The 20,537-nt window shown below is 34.6% G+C and overlaps 1 protein-coding gene across 4 annotated transcripts in view; it reads right to left on the bottom strand.

Annotated features, from left to right (window-relative positions):
• The window catches only part of LOC149775030 (sulfotransferase 1B1-like), a 44,250-nt gene extending 35,346 nt beyond the window's left edge, over positions 1-8,904 (bottom strand). For 2 of the 4 annotated variants that reach the window (XM_089943796.1, XM_089943799.1), the window contains exons 1-2: positions 8,761-8,904; positions 182-372 (exon numbers count right to left, since the gene is read on the bottom strand). In XM_089943796.1, coding sequence (XP_089799922.1) covers positions 182-359 — 178 coding nt within the window. In that variant the 5' untranslated portion in view covers positions 360-372; positions 8,761-8,904. Of the gene's footprint in view, positions 1-181; positions 373-8,321; positions 8,547-8,760 lie in introns of those variants that run through there. The other 2 variants (XM_089943798.1, XM_089943797.1) reach the window with 2 other exon arrangements.
• Between the last annotated feature and the right edge of the window lie 11,633 nt (positions 8,905-20,537).

Raw genomic sequence — 20,537 nt, 5'->3', positions numbered from 1 at the left:
ATCGTTTTCCTTCATTTTCCGCATATAACATATTAATAGTATTTTCTGATGGTCATATTGTGCTTGATATTGTATAAATAAAGCTTTTTCTTTCGCTAGTTTTAAAATGTGATTAAAAAAGTAAATTTTGCAGTTGAATATAAACAGTCTTCTACTAAGAATTGAACTGCAATGCACATACCTGCTTTGGGATACGCACATATCATGACGTCGTCATTTCTAGCTTTCCATGTATTTATGGACTGGACCACTTCTTCTTGGTTCGGAATGATTTTATCAACTGAGGGAAAGTAGTAACCGTCTATTTCAAGCACACGTATAACGTCTCCTGCACCGTCCTTGAGATACTTGATCGGCATAATTAAAGGTCGGCTTCAAAAAGACAATTAAATACACATGTATAGTAGTGTGAATTTTAAATTCTAAAAACACCTCACTACCCTCGTTAGAAAATATTTTCAAAATCTCCAGTTGAAGTCTTAGTTAGTTAATCATGTTCGTTACATTTAAGACATAATGCTGCAGGTATCATAGTTAAACTCTTGGTCAGTCTCAAAGGCTTATATAAGTATTAACTTTAAACTTGACCCTTGCCTCTTAATTGGTATAAAAATGCACGTGTTGCCAGGTTCAGATGTCTTCATTATCTATGACTGTCCTCGGACCAGTTGTAAACCTCAGTAGTTATTTCATAAAGCGTGCTAGGCGCTACCAGGCGCTTAATGTTGTATGGTAAATCGTGTTTTGTTTAAGTTTACACTGAGTTGGAGGCAAATGTCATGCTAGGTATCTAACGATAAAAGCTGTGCAAGCATACGCCATTTTAAACCCAAAGAGACAAAGCCTTAAGTCTTAAGAGATGAAATTTTGCTGTAAAGTTTTGTCTGTGTGCGTGAGTTTGTGTGATTTGGATTTTTAACGTAGCCTTAACAATTTTCCAGTCATATCGGTACGATGTCTGCAGTGTGGCAGTTTATAGTGTTGTCCAGTACTGGGGACATGTAGCATTATGTCTCGTCCAGTCGTATCACGCCGCAGACATGTAGCATCGTGTCTCAACCATCATGTCCTAATACTAACCTGTTAATGCTGAGCCCATTTTCATAAGTCTTTGGTTTGACTTGGCTGGGGTTCGAACCCGCGACTTTCCGTAACCGATTCGGATGCTCTAACCACTTAGGCAACCGGAGCTGTAATGTTTGTCGGGTAAAAACCCGTGTCATATCAGGTAGTTGTTGTTGTTGTTGTTCTAGGGTTTGACGCCATTTTTTAGCACAGGATAGGCTATACATGGCGGCCAGTATAACTGGTGAAGGAAGAACCCTGGAAAACCCAGGGAAGAACCATCGACCCACGAGAAGCTACGGCAGGCTTTCCCACGTACCCACGTACCCACGCTAACCGAGCCTTGGACTCGAACACACGCAGACAGAGGTGAGATGGCAGTGATCCGGAACGGCGAGCGCTTTAGACCACTCGGCCACTCGGGGCCCCATATATCAGGTGGTCATATGGATTAATTGGTTTTATAGCAACCTTGATATTCATGTTGGATGGTGGCCCTATTAACTTCTTAAGCAGGTTTTTCAAAAACATAAATTATACAACTTGGAGTGGATATTAATATGCTGCATAGAAAACATAGTTAATTAATGTTTTGTGTTTAACGCGACATTTGTCTTAAGGCAAATACTATTCTGTTTATTACCTGTCATTTATAACATTGATAATTAAATTATTTGTTTTGTTTTACAAAACTTGTTGGTTTTGATTCTCTCTGTTACTTAGTTTGTAACCATATACTCGTTTACTAAGAATGCAACGACATATTTATAAAAATTACATTCACCCAGAGAGTCAATACCTTTTTCCTGAGTAGCCCACGAGCAATAAGCTGAAAGGTATAAAGATCCCCACTGAAAGCAAACTGTAAACCTGGTTTTTGTTTAAAACTTTGGTTAGTATCGGATTTTTGAAATTTAAAAAACGAACACTTTAAATCATCTGGGTGCTATATTTCAACACTTTACCATCCAAAGTTGTAAACAAAAATGTATTTTCTCTAAATCTTTCTATCACCGTCCTCTAAAAACACAGTACGATGTAGCTTTCTTGCATTATAACAATGTGTACAAACTCTTAAACTATTGTTTGCACAGCGGTTAGTGTGCATCGAATGTGCACTACTTGACTTAGGATGCCGCTGTTTCGCTGCATTGTGCGCAGAAAGTGTTTTATTATTTTATTTTAGTGTTGTAATATTGCCAAACAAATGAGTTGCTGTGTTTTCTCTTGTAATTCTTTTTTTCTTCAAACTAGTAGTTTTGTATATAACATACTGCGCTATGAATTTTTTTATATAGTTTTTAGTGCTGTCGGACGAGAATGGGTTAGTGCCAAACCTGACTCTGCAATTATACTCGCAAACCGTTATTACTGGAGCTGATTAAATATCGATATCACCAATATAGGGAAGTCGGTTCTGACCTATTTTTATCCATCACTTAGATACACGTATGCTTCATTATTAAACAATCTGATCCACGAAAGGTGAACAAACACATTGACAGGAAAATTGACTTATAATTTCCGATAGAAATGTTCATCTCCCATTTAGTACAATGTTTTAAAACATAAAATATTACCTTTCTTACTTGTATTGATTCTTAATCACTGGCACCTGCGTAGGTACGAATCTTTATATGGCATTAAGTATTTTTTGAACAACCATATATCCGATTCCGATAGGCAACATCGGAGACAAGAGACAGGGCAATCAAAATAACGGTGACGTCGCGCATACAGGTGTGAACATTTTACTTATGTAATTGTCTGTCACTCACAGAGAAATGAAAGACTACCAGTCCAATATGGAAGGTCATAGGTATTTAATATATTTCTCATTGGTGTTGAGTATCAAAATCTAACAGAAGGAAATTAACTTAATATGTACATTACCTTCAAAATTTAAACAATGGAACAGTTTTGAAAGTGACACAATCTAGTGAGTCGTGCACGCACATCAATATAAGAATGAACATTAAATTCGTGTCCAATAGTTTAATCTAAATGTTTCCTTTCCATAGTTTATAGTGTTTTATTTTTTAACAAGAAGAAGCATGTACATCGTCTTGTGGGGATAAATGCATGTCATTTCCGGTTAGCGTACTCTGTAAGTGGAAAATCGTAGATAAGTTTGAGTAATCAAATTATTATTTCTTCTTTACACTTTATAATTTTTAAAAATTCTTTTTGTGCGAGTATAACTACTTTTATTCATATAATGCAAATCTGATGTAAACAGAAAAATGTTGCAGTATGGCCGGTGATTTTTGAACAAATAATAAAGCACTGGATAGAAGATGTAAACAAAGAACTCACTTTCTTCTTTACACTTGTGCCTATTGGCCTCTGACATGTATATATTGATAGTAAAATAACAATCGCTTTCTAGTTGGGCGCACGAATGGACAGACAGACAGACAAATAGATAACTATATAGATAGACATATAGATATTATTCTGTATGTGTTTCATTAAATAGCTTTAAACAGAAATTGCTTTACACAAACATCCACTGAATACCTGCTCTATTTCTATTTTCCATCTCCAAGATAAGGTCTCACTGGATAGTTTTGTATTTTGACACCTCCCTAATTTTTTAGGTAGAAGGCATGAACCTAATTATCATAAGCCTAGCATTTATAAATTCGCACATAAGCTAACTCTGTAATGTGGTTTAGATTTACTTTGAGTTAGGCTTGAAAATGGGTTGGCTTGTTTGGTGATTGCCTGTCACAGTTAGACTAGCACTGGGGGGCCCCAAGTGGTCGAGTGGTCTAAAGCGCTCTCCGTTACGGATCACTGCCATCTCACCTCTGTCTGCGTGGGTTCGAGTCTCGGATTCGGCCAGTGTGGGTATGTGAGAAAGCTTGCCAGTTGCTTCTCGAGGGTCGGTGGTTCTTTCCGGGGATTTCCCGGGTTCTTACTTCACCATTAATACTGGCCGCCATTTATATCCTATCGTGTGCTGAGACATGGCGTTAAACCCTACAACAACAATAAAAAAATAGACTAGCATTGGAGATCAAATGCGTAACTTGGGCTGCAAATGAACTGCCGACTTGGCTTACGTATTTGCGTATGTGTGCTACAGAGGTAAATATCTAAAAATCAAGATGGTCGAGGGATAGTGAAAAGTATGCTAATTTGTTATAGTACTAGTGAATTTCATTCATGCATAAGGCACATACTGATTTATTTAGCTGCCTTGTCACAGGAAAATATTCAAAATAGCTATTTGCTGTAAAAATGAATGTAATAAAGAGGGGTTGGTGGCAGTATTGGTTCCGTATAAAAGCCACGAGTTGTATAAGGAATTAGCCTGATTGCCGCAGTCAAACTCTCACATGCATGCTTTCAACAAAAATCATTACTTTGTTTTAATTTGTATCTTCAGTGTAAAATTATTCTCCTTTTTCTGCAATAGGTCATTGTCGTATGAAAATTCACCAGATAAACTGTCCAGTGAGACCTAACGTAAGCTTTGTATATGAGCGATGGCGAAAAACAGCATACAAGTGACACGTCTGAAACCGTGTTTATCTCAAAGCCAATATCTAAGAATCTATACAGCAGGCTGTTAGTGTTCTAGCCTTGCGGAATGTAAACCGTCAGAAAATCATTTGACAGTCGTATGGTATTATCACAATCTAGTAATTGAATTTACAGAATCGAGGAAAAAAATGTCATGCAGCTTCCTAGTTCAATCAATATTTCCTCTTATTCTCTGTAATGGCTCAATACATATTAGACATCAGCTTTTTCACTCAGAATCCACTAATTTGAACAAGGCTGGAAAACCATAAAAGTTCGTTTATTACGCAACAGATTTGGAATTATTTTTCATGCACTAAAGGGCAAACCATTTCATTTTCGTGGGTAGGGAGTTGCAGCATTTTCTTTTTAGACCAAGTATTCTTTTCTTGGCATGTTTTTGTTTTTCTTGACAAAGATTTCCGGTTCTCGCATAGCTCGAAAAAGATAATCTTGCTAGGAGGTAGATATTTAGTAACGCCATTATTTTAAATAGCAAATCTTGCTCGGAGGTAGATATTTAGTAACTCCATTAGTTGAAAAAGATAATCTTGGTCGGAGGTAGATATACTTAGCAACACCATTAGTTGAAAAAGATAATCTTGCTCGGAGGTAAATATTTAGTAACTCCATCAGTTGAAAAAGATAATCTTGCTCGGAGGTAGATATTTATTAACTCCATTAGTTGAATAGATAATCTTGCTCGGAAGTAGATATTTAGTAACTCCATTAGTTGAAAAAGATAATCTTGCTTGGAGGTAGATATTTAGTAACTTCGATAGTTGAAAAAGATAATCTTGCTCGGAGGTAGATATTTAGTAACTACATTAGTTGAAAAAGATAAATCTTGCTCGGAGGTAGATATTTAGTAACTCCATTAGTTGAAAAAGATAAGCTTGCTCGGAGGTAGATATTTAGTAACTCCGATAGTTAAAAAGATAATCTTGCCCGGAGGTAGATATATAGTAACTCCATTAGTTGAAAAAGATAATATTGATCGGAGGTAGATATTTAGTAACTCCGATAGTTGAAAAAGAAAATCTTGCTCGGAGATAGATATTTAGTAACTCCATTAGTTGAAAAAGAAAATCTTGCTCGGAGGTAGATATTTAGTAACTCCATTAGTTGAAAAAGATAAGCTTGCTCGGAGGTAGACATTTAGTAACTATATTGGTTGCAAAAGATAATCTTGCTCGAAGGTAGATATATAGTAACTCCATCAGTTGAAAAAGATAATCTTGCTCGGAGGTAGATATTTAGTAACTCCATTAGTTGAAAAAGATAAGCTTGCTCGGAGGTAGACATTTAGTAACTATATTGGTTGCAAAAGATAATCTTGCTCGAAGGTAGATATATAGTAACTCCATCAGTTGAAAAAGATAATCTTGCTCGGAGGTAGATATTTAGGAACTCCGATAGTTGAAAAAGATAATCTTGCCTGGAGGTAGATATTTATTAACTCCATTAGTTGAAAAAGAAAATCTTGCTCGGAGGTAGATATTTAGTAACTCCATCAGCTGAAAAAGATAATCTTGCTCGGAGGTAAATATTTAGTAACTCCATTAGTTGAGAAAGATAATCTTGCTCGGAGGTAGATACTTATTAACTCCATTAGTTGAAAAGATATTCTTGTTTGGAGGTAGATATTTAGTAACTCCGATAGTTGAAAAAGATAATCTTGTTCGGAGGTAGATATTTAGTAACTCCATTAGTTGAAAAAGATAATCTTGCTCGGAGGTAGATATTTTGTAACTCCATTAGTTGAAAAAGATAATCTTGCTCGGAGGTAGATATTTAGTAACTCCATTAGTTGAAAAAGATAATCTTGCTCGGAGATAGATATTTAGTAACTCCGATAGTTGAAAAAGAAAATCTTGCTCGGAGGTAGATATTTTGTAACTCCATTAGTTGAAAAAGATAATCTTGCTCGGAGGTAGATACTTATTAACTCCATTAGTTGAAAAGATATTCTTGCTTGGAGGTAGATATTTAGTAACTCCATCAGCTGAAAAAGATAATCTTGCTCGGAGGTAGATATTTAGTAACTCCGATAGTTGAAAAAGAAAATCTTGCTCGGAGGTAGATATTCAGTAACTCCATTAGTTGAAAGAGATAATCTTGTTCGGATATATAGGGTAGATATTTAGTAACTGCATTAGCCAGAAAAGAAAACCAGCGAACTGTCTTGATGTACAGCAAACATTATATTCCGACTCAAAAGAAAATCCATGCCCTCTGTCCACCCTTTATGAAATCATCGGTCCCCAAATCAGTAAATGGGCTAAAAGGAATTTAAAGCGTCATTGATAAAGAATATACATACACTGTTGTACACACACATGACTTATTGTTTAGCGTAAGCTGTTCATACATTATGGCCCGTCATTTAGAAATAGTACAACTTCAGACTCAAAAGGTTGGAAAGTATATAAACATTTAAAAAAAATTAAAGCCCGATTTTTTCAGAGAAAAGATATCACAAATAAAACCTATTTTCATTTTTTTTACATGTTTCTAAGTACATCTCATGTTTCTATCGTTAAAAATTCATAGAGGACAAACACATCGTTTTTGTCGTCTGCTCATTGAGTTTTCAAGGAATGTCACAAGGATTTTGTATATAGTGCAAGTTTCGATTCTCAAAATATTACGTTTACAACTTTTTGTTAAAATAAAAAAATGAATTGAAACATTTAAACTAAGATCAGTTGATTCAGTGAGAGAGAGAGAGAGAGAGTAAACTTCTCGAAATGTTTGCTCCGTTCTCAGTTTTGATATTTCTAATGATAATATTATCGGTGTTATGTTGTTTGAAATAGCAAATGAAAATTCAGCTAAAGAACTGACACACTTACAAACATAACAGTAAAGGGCAGACACATGCTAATACGGGTTTATCATGCAAACACACAATTGGACTTTGACAGCTATAAATTAATAATGGAAGGAGTGGAAAAAGGGGTATTAGTTTAAAAGAAAACACGCAGTCGCGCAACGACACTTACAAACAAACCGATAAAGGAAGGACGGCAGGTAGATATATTTTGTCATAAAAACACACAATCACATAACGCTTTTTAATGACAAACATTCGTTCGCGGGATAAAAGCAAAGTAACAGTCTTTTTTTGTTGTTGAAAACACACAATTACTGACAGACCGACTCGCTCTTACCAAGATTTACATTCATTCTTATAGTATGCCACATTTCCTTGTAATTTTATAGCAAGTATCCTGAATACCGGATTAAGGCCTTCCAAAGCTCTAAGTACTGAAATTATTATGGTGCCTTCCCCACCCCCCACCCCCCCACCCCCAAAAAACGTGACACAACAAAAAACAATATTAAAAGCTAAAAGGTGGGAAAATACTAGTGTTGTGATCATTCTAAATCAAATACTCGTGCATGCAGATCGAAATGGTTATATACTGGTCATATATAATTCATTTCAATTTTATCATCAACAATTAATTTGAATCATTTTTGGTGCCCCAGTTGGGCTGGTACCTTAAATACGTGCTTAACATGCTTAATGAGTAATCCTGCACTGTGTATCCTTATGCACTTTCCATATTCTCTAAGTATCGAGAGGTATTCAGCTCTTTTCTTACAACTGATGCCACTTGTGTGTCCCTTAGTACTCTCTAGACTAGACTAATGTAATTCTCTTCTGTCTGGTTCGTATGAGCTATCTTCTACAGAAACTTGAAAACTTCAAAACACACCTTATCGAATCATCCTTTGAATACCAAGAACCGAGTACTCCTCCCCTGCTACCACTGGTTTGATCGCTACAGGATCAAACACACAAACTGTTTTCTATGATACATTTCGCTGACTGCCTCCAGATCAAAATACCTATCTGACCTATCTAACCCACATGTACAGCAATGGCGTCCCAAGGATTGGTGTCACCCAGTGCGGTAACTCATGGTGTTACCCCCATGAACCTCCTTCCTACAAAAAATTAAAATTTTGTATAGACAGTCATGTGCGGTAACTAATGGTGTCAACCCCATGGAACCCCTTTCTGTACAAAAATTCAAAATTTTGTATACAGTTATTTTGGTGTCACCCCCTCTAATGGTGTCACCCGGTGCAGTCAGCACCCCCCCCCCCAGTGACGCCAATACCCACGTGTACATCCCCCTTCCAGATACTTACCCCTCTCTTCCGATACTCGTATTCTTATTATTCCCACTGTCGAAATGAAGTCTTACGTACAACGTTTTAAATGCATACCAGAGCCCATATATCTGGCACGAATTTCCTTGTTGATCTTCGGCACAACGATAATGTTATCTCACTCACGAGTGCTCTTAAAACTCAACTATATCGACTGCAAGAACATATATAAGTAGTAAAGGGGGACGATATACGGTCTATGGGACTTTTATGTAAAAAATGGCTGTTTGTTGCCCTATAGGGTCTATGTGACAATACCAAGGGGTGTATTTCTTCTTGATCATAAATTCCTGTGTTCCTATGTTCCAGCATTCGATCATTCAGTTTTGAATATATTCGCTAACTAAATTACGAATACATTATTTTCAAATCTTAAGAGTTCAAAATAGGTTGACTGGTGATATCAAAGAGAAAGTTGGTCGAGGCAGAGAAAAAACAAACGAAATCGAGGATAAAAATAAAATGTCCATGAAAATTTATATATTTATAAGATTTCACACCACTATTTGTCATAAATGTTTGTATAAATTCACCTGCATTATGTCTAAGGTTTTCAAAGCTTTACCCTCAACAAGTGAAGGACACGGTAACCCGATAATTCAGACAATAAAACGATTTTGTTCCATGACAAAATAATCGAATGATGTAACAAGGGAACACAAATATATAATCAAGAAAACAATACACATGCGAATAGACAATGAAAACAAAATTGAAAAAGGTGACCGAAAACATCTAATAGGAACTCATGCTTATACCATTCAAAATGAGGACACCCCCCCAAAAAAAAAAATTTTTTTTGAAACGTTTGCAACATAATATAATTATCAACATTAGAAGTATAGTAACCTGTCTTTCCTTCCCTCTCTTTTTTAAGCCATATAAGTAAATCCAGGCTTAGCTTTCTTGACATAACAGTATAAGTAGGCTTAAGTAAGATTCACTTTAGATAAACAAATGAAATTTAATTGGCACCTTTGTATTATTATGTAGATGCCACTATTAGATTTTAAGGACTATACAGCAAGTTTACATTTTTTAAAATAGATTTAATTTGTTTTTACTTTTCGAAATATGTTACAAAATCTTGTATACATAATAATGAACTTACACTGGGGGCAGACATGAAATTTTGTAGCCATACATGTGTTTGTATGTTGACCCAGTTAGGTTTTCTAGTTGCCGTAAAATAGAAGGGGTGGGGGAGAAAGAAAACAAAGACTCTTCTAGTTCCACCAGGTTTCATTAAATTCTCTATACAACTGTAGGATGAGTTATCATGATGGACGGACAGAACTATGGGTGTATGGACAGAGATGATTTCATTATTCCAACGCTTATTGTAAGCTTGTTAATAAACATGCAAGGTTAATTTTGAATGTAATAAAGTAAAGTCTTGAATAATGGTGTGGTGATGATATTCATCTAAAGAACAGACATGCACCTTGATCCGGATGTTTGCAAATTTTGTATTAAAACAACATGAATGTAACGGTATGCCCACTATGTCCCCCACCGCTTTCTTAATCCGGGCCTGCATTTCGGAAGGCTAAATCGTTAATTAATTAATTGGTTAATTGATTAGCTGCCTGCTTAATTAATTACTTAATCAATTAATTAATTAATTAATTTTTTGTTTGATCATTTTTGGAATTGGTTTGAATGGGTCTATTATTTCTTTTGTGTGATTTGGTTGATAGGTAAAGTCTTGCTGTTGGCGATGCGTGTCCCATTTCATTTTCATTTCTTGGTTGTTGTTTATTCAATGTGTGATCTTTAGTTACTGCACGTTTATTTTTGACATTGATGAAGTTAATTTCCTCTGCTGATTTATTTAGTTGCTGATATCTCTTTTTGATTTCTCTCTAGTCATATTCAGTGCTGATGTTTCTCGTTGTGTGTGTATATATATATATATATATATATATATATATATATATATATATATATATATATAGATAGATAGATAGATAGATAGATAGATAGATAGATTGATTGATATATATAGATAGATATACAGACAGACAGATAGATAGATAGATAGATAGATATTTGAACAATGTGATAATTAAACTATTTGCTAAGTTTTACAAAACTTTTGGATTTTTTTGCTTCTTTCTGGTACCTTGTTTGTAACAGTTTGCCAGTTTCTAAATCAAATGCGTATTTTTTTCTAGACGGTAGAATTAACCAGTGAGATTTATTTGCACTTTATACGTGAGAGTGTCCTCTAAAATCTTCATTTTTAATTAATTAATTAATAGTGTATATTTTAGAGGACACGCACGTATAAAGTGAAAATAAATCTCACTGGTGAGCACATTCAGAACTCAAGTCATGATTCTCTGGGTCCACCGTGTGTGTGTGTGTGTGATCTGGATTTTTAATGTAGCTTTAACAATTTTTCAGTCATATCGCTACGATGTCTGCAGTGTGACAGTATATAGTGATGTCCTGCTCTGGGGCATCATGCCGCAGACATGTAGCATGATGTCCCACCAGTCACATTATCCTGACACCAGGCCAACCAGGCCTAACACTAACCTCTTAATGCTGAGCGCCAAGCGAGGTTGCTGTTGTACCATTTTTGTAAGTCTGTGGTATGACTCAGCCGGGGATCGAACTCACGACCTCCCGCATTCGAGGCGGACGCTCTAGTCACCAGGCCACCGGAGAGGTCGACTCCATCGTTGTTACTGCACTTTGACATACATATTAATGAATTTAAAACATAATTTATCCTGCAAAGAATCTCTCTCTCTCTCTCTCTCTCTTAATAAAAAAATCACATGAGATATGGATGTGCAAAAACTGATAAAATCATCATCACCATCATCGCTGAGAGGTTGGTCCATGTGATCGGTAAAAATCAGTCATTGATATTTACGTATATTAAATATATTGAGGAAAGTAACTGGAACTTAAGCAACGTTTTTTTCTAGAAAAGAGCAATCGCAGACTACTGAAATGCTTGGTTATCGAGAGTTGTATTTCCGAAACGCATCCTTATTAATAAATTCTTAGTTCCATTACATACAACGATCAGTGGAAAGTTACCCATGTAATGGCAGTGAACAGGAAACGAAACAGATTTTTTGGCTCAAACTAGCGATCAATCTCATCATAATGTTGTGTCTGAAAATTACAGAACGAATCGTATTCAAATATTTATACAACTTTACACACGTCAAGGATGCTATTGAATAATAATAATAATAATAATAATAATAATAATTAATAATAATAATAATAAGAATAATGATGTTGATGATGATGATGATAATAATAATAATAATAATAATAATAATAGTAAGATGATGATGATGATGATGATGACTTAATAGAACGATTAATCTTTTAAAAAAATATATCCAAGCGCTTTACAACTTTAAGTTCACACATAAAGGAATAAGAACAGTATGCATACAAAATTACATAAAACAAAAAAAGTCTAACAAACACTATAAAAACAAATGAATTATTACCAAAAAATAACAAGAAACATAAAAATGGGTTTAAATAAAATAAACTAGATATACAGAATAAGTTTACAACACAGCTTAAATCTAAAACTATTGACAAATGGTTGAATATCAAATGTATTGCTGCTGGTGGAAAAGAAGTATTTTGAGAGCATTGACGAATGGGATCATGGTCGCTTTGCGTCATTGATCAAGAAGCAGTTCATTCCAACTAGCGATAAATGATGATTGCCAGTGATGATCAAAATATGGGTAAATAGAGGACCAAAATGCTTACAGGGAAACTCACGATCCTTTCGATCTTTTCTTAAAGATGCTTGCTCTGAAGTCTGTTAGATATGACCACTCTGTGATGTTTCCACAATGCTCCCAGACAGAATGTTCATTGTATAAATTGGTGGAAAAATGTCTTGACAAAATCAAAAATCGCTTGATTTTTGCTGGAACACATTCATAAAGTTGACAAAATACACAATTTGAAGCAGTAATGGTACTAACTAAATTTGTACAAAAAGGCGCTGTTCCAAAAGTACTGTAACATTTTGCAAGTTTCTCAATGGATGTAGTAACGCTACAGATCGATCGTGTTTGCTTTTAAAAAAAAAATGACTATACAATGCTTTCACTTCACTTGGGAAATAATTCCTAATATCTACTCAAAAGTAGTTGTGCTCTATATCTTACTTTCTGTTTGAAAATGTAGAGTGTATCTTGTCCTAAGGAAAGATTAAGTTAAATGCAAGGTCCGCTGTACTGATTGTTTTCATAATTTTAAAAGTTCAAGAGTCTTATTTGAAGCTGGTTTTTGTCTCAGTTTCACTAACTATAACGGCATTTTTAATACATTATTAGCCATATCATGCCTGTGTATAGTGTATTGAGAACAAAAACAAAAAAGAAGAGGAAAAAAAAGAAATTTTCAAAATAAATATTTGAAGAGAGTCGTGAGATTGTTTGAGAAAAACAGCCACACAAAATAATTTATTTAAAAAGCAGATTTGTAAAGGCGATCATTTGATTATGGAGATAAATATAGCATTGGAAATGTTTTAATAACGAAAAAAACTATTTCCAAAATACGAGAGCTTTTGTGGCGTGTGCTAAGCCTTACAAGTTACGACGTTTCAAAGGAACGGTGAAATATGACCCAGCTTTATCCTAGCGTTATCTCTACATGACGTCATATGTTAAAGCACATTGTCTTGTTTTGTGTCTCATATCTTTATTGTAATCTGCATTGTGGAATGCAGTCGGATTAAATTTGTGCTCTTCAAATTTTACTTGTTACCCAGTGCGATAATAACTCATGCCTGACACATCTATGACCCAGTGTGATAATCACTCACGCCTGACACATCTATGACCCAGTGTGATAATCACTCATGCCTGACACATCTATGACCCAGTGTGATAATCACTCATGCCTGACACATGTATGACCCAGTGTTGCTCCAAGGCAGATATAAGGAAACATTTTTTTGAAAATGATTAAAACTGGGCATTTGCGAAACGAGTAGTATAAGCTATATAATTTATGGACATTGTCTAGGGTCATTAAAAGAAAATAAAAAGCGTCCAGCAAAGATAGACACAAATGAACTCTGACGCAAGATGAGTTAATTTTGATCAGTTTGACTACCAGATGCATCCAATACAATCTATTATTGTTCGTTGTACTCTGTTGGCAAATAAGAAAAGAAAGTTCACTAACTATATTATATAGTATCGAACAAAGATTATATTATATTATATTATATTATATTATATTATATTATATTATATCATATCATATCATATCATATCATATCATATCATATTATATTATATTATATTATATTATATTATATTATATTATATTATATTATATTATGTTATATTATGTTATCACCCTACTTTGCAATACTAATGGTTTTAACTATTAACAAACCCAAAAGACAACAGCAAGAACAAATTTTTAAAGATTATGGGGATAAGGTATAATCAAACTATGACTTAATCTGTAGATTTTGCAAACAGACAAAAACAATTAAATTCTACAAGATAATTTATTTAAATCCAAACATGGATCGTACATTAACAAACTGCCCGCTAGTCTACCGTCTAGAAAAAATACACATTTGCTTTAGAAACTGACAATCTGTTACAAACAAGGTGCCAGAAAGAAGCAAAAAAGCCGAAAGTTTTGTAAAACTTAGCAAATAATTTAATTATCATAGTGGTTTATCTATCTATCTATCTATCTATCTATCTATCTATCTATCTATCTATCTATCTATCTATCTATCTATCGGTCTGTCTGTATATATATATATATATATATATATATATATATATATATATCCGTCTGTCTGTCTTTATATCTATATATCTATCTACAACGAAGAACATCAGTATAAAAAAAATTACTAGAGAGAAATCAAAAAAAGATAATCAACAACCAAATAAATCAGCAGAGGAAATTAACTTCATTAATGTTAAAAATAAACGCACAGTAGCTAAAAATCACTCACGGAATAAACAACAACCAAGAAATGAAAATAAAATGGAACAAGAGTTGCCAAAAGCAAGAAACACCTATCAACCAAATCACACAGAAAAATATGATAGACCCATTCAAAACAATTCCAAAAATGATCAAGCAAAAAACGTAATAGTCCCAGGCACACAAAAGGCAACCTATGTAGATACAGTAATAAAACAATAGGGCAAAGAAAATTACACAGTAATCCAACATATCCGTAATAGCAACAATACAAAGAAAAATGGAAACCTGCAAGGATCTGTTGCAGACAATACAAGCAGAAGAAAGAATAGGAGATTTATTAGAATACAACAGATAGAGGAAAGAAAAGAAAAGGAAAAAGGAAATCGAAAGAGGAAAAGAAAATATGTTAAACATTTCTAAGCGAATTCTAACTAATAGTGATTACATTCTTCTAGGTAAGGGGTTATCATATTGTCCGAGAACCAAGGTAAGCGATAATATTAATTTAGCAGAAGCATTTTTTAAATGCACAAGATCGTTAAAATTAAAACAATTTTTCTCACAATCATGTGTATATTCACAATATGAAAGTAGTTTTCATCTACGAAAAAGCCCATTTTCAATAAAAGATAATTATCATTTACACCTTTCTAAAAGAAAACATTTTACAAACATATCTTCTTTTCATAAACACCAGGTGTTGGCCTGGAAGCTGATCTTGATTCAAAATTAGTAAGCAAAGTTCTATTTTATTTTAAAATGATTGATTGTTGTCAAGATCATGAAGGGACTACGTGGGTTAAGAAGTTAACACCTTTTTTTTTATTATTATGAGAATAAAATCATTGGTCTAATCAAAGCCATATTGTGTGTACATGATATAAACATGATCACGTGACCCCCCTCTGATTTCGCAGCTTGGGGGAATTTTGAAAAATGCGTCTTATGATGCAATATAACATTTGTTTTAGATCTCTCTCTCTCTCTCTCTCTCTCTCTCTCTCTCAGTTTTTGGGCTTTTGCACGTGGTATCAAGTTGTTTTCTTTGTTGTTTCCAGATTTTGAGTTAATTATCTTCAGATCATTTGGATTTCAAAAAGATTAATTCTTTATTCTCTGGAAATATTTGAAGAGTGCTCATATAGAACTTTTGGAAAGATACTGCTTACAGATTTAATTTGGATTTCCAACACCGGTGTGCCATTATTTGTATTTCTACAAGGAACTGTAGATAAGCACATTACTGACTACAGCATACGTCATCGTCATCCATCTTGGATTTTCCATCAGGATTCGAACTTGAAATTATTAGAACATTTGTTACTATGACTTTTGCAAAATAATTCGTGGATTATTCTTAGATTAGTTTTGGATTTAATTCTTGAAACCGTAATTTCTTATTTTTTCATTTTTACAGAATTTTCACAGGGAAATAAATTATTTGTTAAATTTTAAAAAGCTTGTTGTTTTCACTCTTTCTGTGTTACTGTTTATCCGAGCCTAAACACGTAACATCAGTCGTAGGTAAATGACTGTCCAAGAGATTGCTTGTGCGACAAAGACGAATTAGACCCAATTAATTGACACACCAAAAGATGATTATTACCACATAGACAACCATCACCCGCAGTTAAATGAATGCCCAAAGAGAAGGTTAGAACCAAAAAGACATTTTTCACCAACAGCTAAAAAAAACAAAAAAAACCAGCGAGGTGGTTAGTACGACACAGACATGAAACAGCCTAAGGTAACTGACTGACTCCAAGATACGGTTCATTTTATATATATATATATATATATATATATATATATATATATATATATATATATATATATGCAGTCATCACCCTCTAGTAACTAAATGAACAAAAGGGGCATTAGCACTATGAAGATATTCGTATCCGTTTGGTAAATCATCGGCCCCAAGTGAAGTATCGCATATCTATTTTCACTGGCCTCGAAAGACACATCATTTCACCATATAAAAACAAAAATTCTGAAAAGCACAGATACAGTCTAAAAACTCAGCATACGAAATGGAACTTTCAGCACAATCAATATTTTTCAACATGTTAAATTGAAACTCTCGACATATGACATTAAAGTTTCATCAACCGCTGTGTAATTTAGAAGATACAATTTAAAAGCTCGACATTGGATATGGAATTTTCAACCAACGCTGTGTAATTTAACAAATAAAATATAAATACTCAGCATATGAAATGGAACTTTCAACATAAACTCTTTGAATCAATACGCAAATTAGGAATTCTCGACGTATGACATTGAAATTTCAACCACCGCCGTGTATTTCAAAAGACTGTCTAAAACTTCGACATTGAAAATATAACTTTCAACCACTACTGTTTAATTCAATAGATACAATCTAAAATCTCGACCTAGAAAATGGAACTTTAAGGACAAAATCTTTTTTACATACAACATATGAAACTGGAATTCTGGAAATATTACATTAAAATTTCAACGGCGCCGTTCTGATTGGACCAGCATTTGTCCGCTACGGCGCCTCATACAAGAACGTACGTTGTTGATGTAGGTGTTTGGTTGTAGACTATTAACGAAATACGCGTGCTGATGTATATGTTTGCGACTCGCTACATCTAGTCAAGTTATGGCACTGCTTTAAACTTGTAGCAAACATTATAGCTGCAAAAACTCAAATAAATAATGGACCATCATTTTCCCGCGATCACAGTATGTTGCGCATTTTCAGTTGTTCTGTTTTAGATGCTAGCATTTACTTTTACTAAACAAACCAGAAATTACGTCGTCATTAACTGTATACGTAAATTCTTAAGTGGAAGTGTGTGTGTGTGTGATTTGGATTTTTAACGTAGCTTTAAAAAAAATTCTGTCATATCGCTACGATGTCTGCAGTGTGACAGTTTATAGTGATGTCTAGCACTGGGGCATCATGCCGCAGACATGTAACAGGATGTCCCACCCAGTCACATTATCCTGACACAAGGCCAACCAGTCCTAACACTAACCTCTTAATGCTGAGCGCCAAGCGAGGGAGCTGTTAGTACCATTTTTGTAAGTCTTTCGCATGACTCGGTCGGGGATCGAACACACGACCTCCCGCATCCGAGGCGGATGCTCTAACCACTAGCCACCGGAGCGGTCTCTTAAGTGGAAGTATATATATATATATATATATATATATATATATATATATATATATATATATATATATATGTATGTATAACTATGAAATATCTTTTCTATTCACAAGAAGACAAGTTTCATTCGCTGTTAAAATATTTTCTAAATGTTGTTAGAAAATATGATTTTCGTAAACTGTTTTGCATTATTTACTTGCAGGATTAGTCTTTCATGTACTTGTCGTGGGATCGTTTGTAAAGTCTAATACCATCCGGTCTAATCTGAACTCAGTCCTAATACGTTAGATGTTCTTTTCAAACACTGCTTCACATTTATTTGCATATTTGGATGTTGTTACTATGCATTGTAGCCAGGCATATGTCATCAAGCTTTGTCTTCTTGTGTACGTTTTATGGAAGCATGTTGCAGTATTTTAATACTTGAAGTATGTATGTCTTTATCCTTGGTGCTCAAGCGTTTGCGCTTCACTTTGATTCCTCATTTTGTAAAGCCTAGTCGCATCCATTTTAATGTAATCTCTGTCCAAGTGCATACTAGCACCTACCTACACATCACCCCTTGAAATTATGGTTTGGTTTATTTAGGCTTGGTTGACGACTTTCAGCAAAAACGTGAAAACATGAATTGTTTTTTTTTAAAATCTAATTAGCGACGTTACATTTTATAGGATGTTGACGGTAGTCGTTCTGAACCAGGTAAGTCAATAACATTTTTCTTTCAGATCAACAATAAATGAAGTTAGAATAAAAACGAAGAAAAGGCTAAAAATGCAAGGACAGAAATTAGTTTAGAAGGGGAAAATCTTAGTTGTGGAAATGTGCAAATTAAGGGCAACGTAGTCGTGCGAGGTGAATGGGTGAGAAGATGCGATAGTGTATTTAGTTTCTTTATTTCTACCCTGGCGACAATAATGCAGGATAATTTGTAAAACGGTTACTTTGTGTTTCCTTGGTGTTTTCAATTCGGTATTCTACTTCTTTGCTTTACGCTCAATTGAATTCATTGCAAATACTGAAACCGCCATTCTCATGTTACAATAAAAAGTATTTTTCAATCACCGTATATATTCGCTTACAACTTTAGTCCAGCTGCAGACAACAAACAGACTGATGTACCGTCGCATAATGCACCGGCTGATAAGGGTCTACATTGTTTGTTCCACTGATAACTCTTTACAAACTATAAAGAAATAGATTTGTCGGCACATCATGCGATTGCTAATCTGGGTCTCTGCAGGTTTTAGTCTGACTCTAGTTACATGTATAAGTGAGCACATACGGTTATTGTACAGTTGTGCGTAGAAAACAAATTTAATTTATAATTTCCTGTAATTTTTTGTCGTTTCATGCCATTTACCCGTTTCTTAATGTATGTTATGATAATTCTAAAAGTGTCATTATTAAGACCTTAATAATAGAACATTTACGTTTTCCAAATGTAGTGATTTCTATTTCACACTCAAGATTTTTTAAAAATGCGTATAGCCACCTATGTTAAGTAAAGGACAATTGTTGTTGTAGTTGTTGTAGGGTTTAACGCCATTTTTCAGCACGCGATAGGCTATACATGGCGGCCAGTATTAATGGTGGAGGAAGAAACCGGGAAATCCCCGGAAAGAACCACCGACCCTCGAGAAGCTACTGGCAAGCTTTCTCACATTTCCACATTGGCCGAATCCGAGACTCGAACCCACACAGACAGAGGTGAGATGGCAGTGATCCGTAACGGTGAGCGCTTTAGACCACTCGGCCACTCGGGGCCCCAGTAAAGGACAAGACGCATCGTATGTATTTATCAGTCTAGCCCAACTGCAAACAACACAGCTCGACATGTGCCAGTACATTTTGCGAAGGCAGATCTGGGTCTGAACTCGAGTTATAAGCAAATAATACGGTAGTATACAAAGTCGTTATAAGCGACTGTACACATAAAATGCTCTTTTAAAAACCTACCCTCTTTGTCACAACTATACTTGTGTAAAATCCCTTTCTAAAGCCTACCCACTTGGTCCCAACTATACCTGTGTAAAATGCCTTTCTAAAACCTATCCTTTTAGTCCCAACAATACCTGTGTAAAATCCTTTCTAAAGCCTACCCCCTTGGTCCCAACTATACCTGTGTAAAATGCCTTTCTAAAACCTACCCTTTTAGCCCCAACAATACCTTTGTAAAATGCTTTTCTAAAACATACCCTCTTTGTCCCGACTGTACACGTGTAAAATGCTTTTCTAAAGCCTATCCACATAGTCCCAACTATACCTGTATAATTATGAGATCTTAAAAAGAAATATTTTTACTATGAGTATCTGACAAAAATCTGAAGCCCCATTCACTTTTTACTGCTACGGAAGGTTGTGTGTGCGTGCTCTCTGACTCTCACAAAGCCTGCAACTCATGGGTGCAGTCACTTTTATATCTAAAAGGAATAAAAAATATTGTCTTCAACGCGAATGAACACATGTGCATTTGCAACGATTATTATCAGGTTAAATTAAAATTCATGTAAATTTAGAGTGGCAAGCAATACAAATTCTTGATCTTTATTGTTACTTTTTTAAAAATTTATTCCAGATTATTGAGTAACCTTTAGAGCACCAAATAATTTGTCAAAATACAGGAACAAATTTGTTTTTAACGTTTTC

Source organism: Sinohyriopsis cumingii, chromosome 19, assembly GCF_028554795.1.
Source record: "Sinohyriopsis cumingii isolate HCF-2022 chromosome 19, ASM2855479v2, whole genome shotgun sequence".
Lineage (NCBI taxonomy): Eukaryota > Metazoa > Mollusca > Bivalvia > Unionida > Unionidae > Sinohyriopsis > Sinohyriopsis cumingii.
This window is presented reverse-complemented; position numbering and strand designations above follow the sequence as displayed.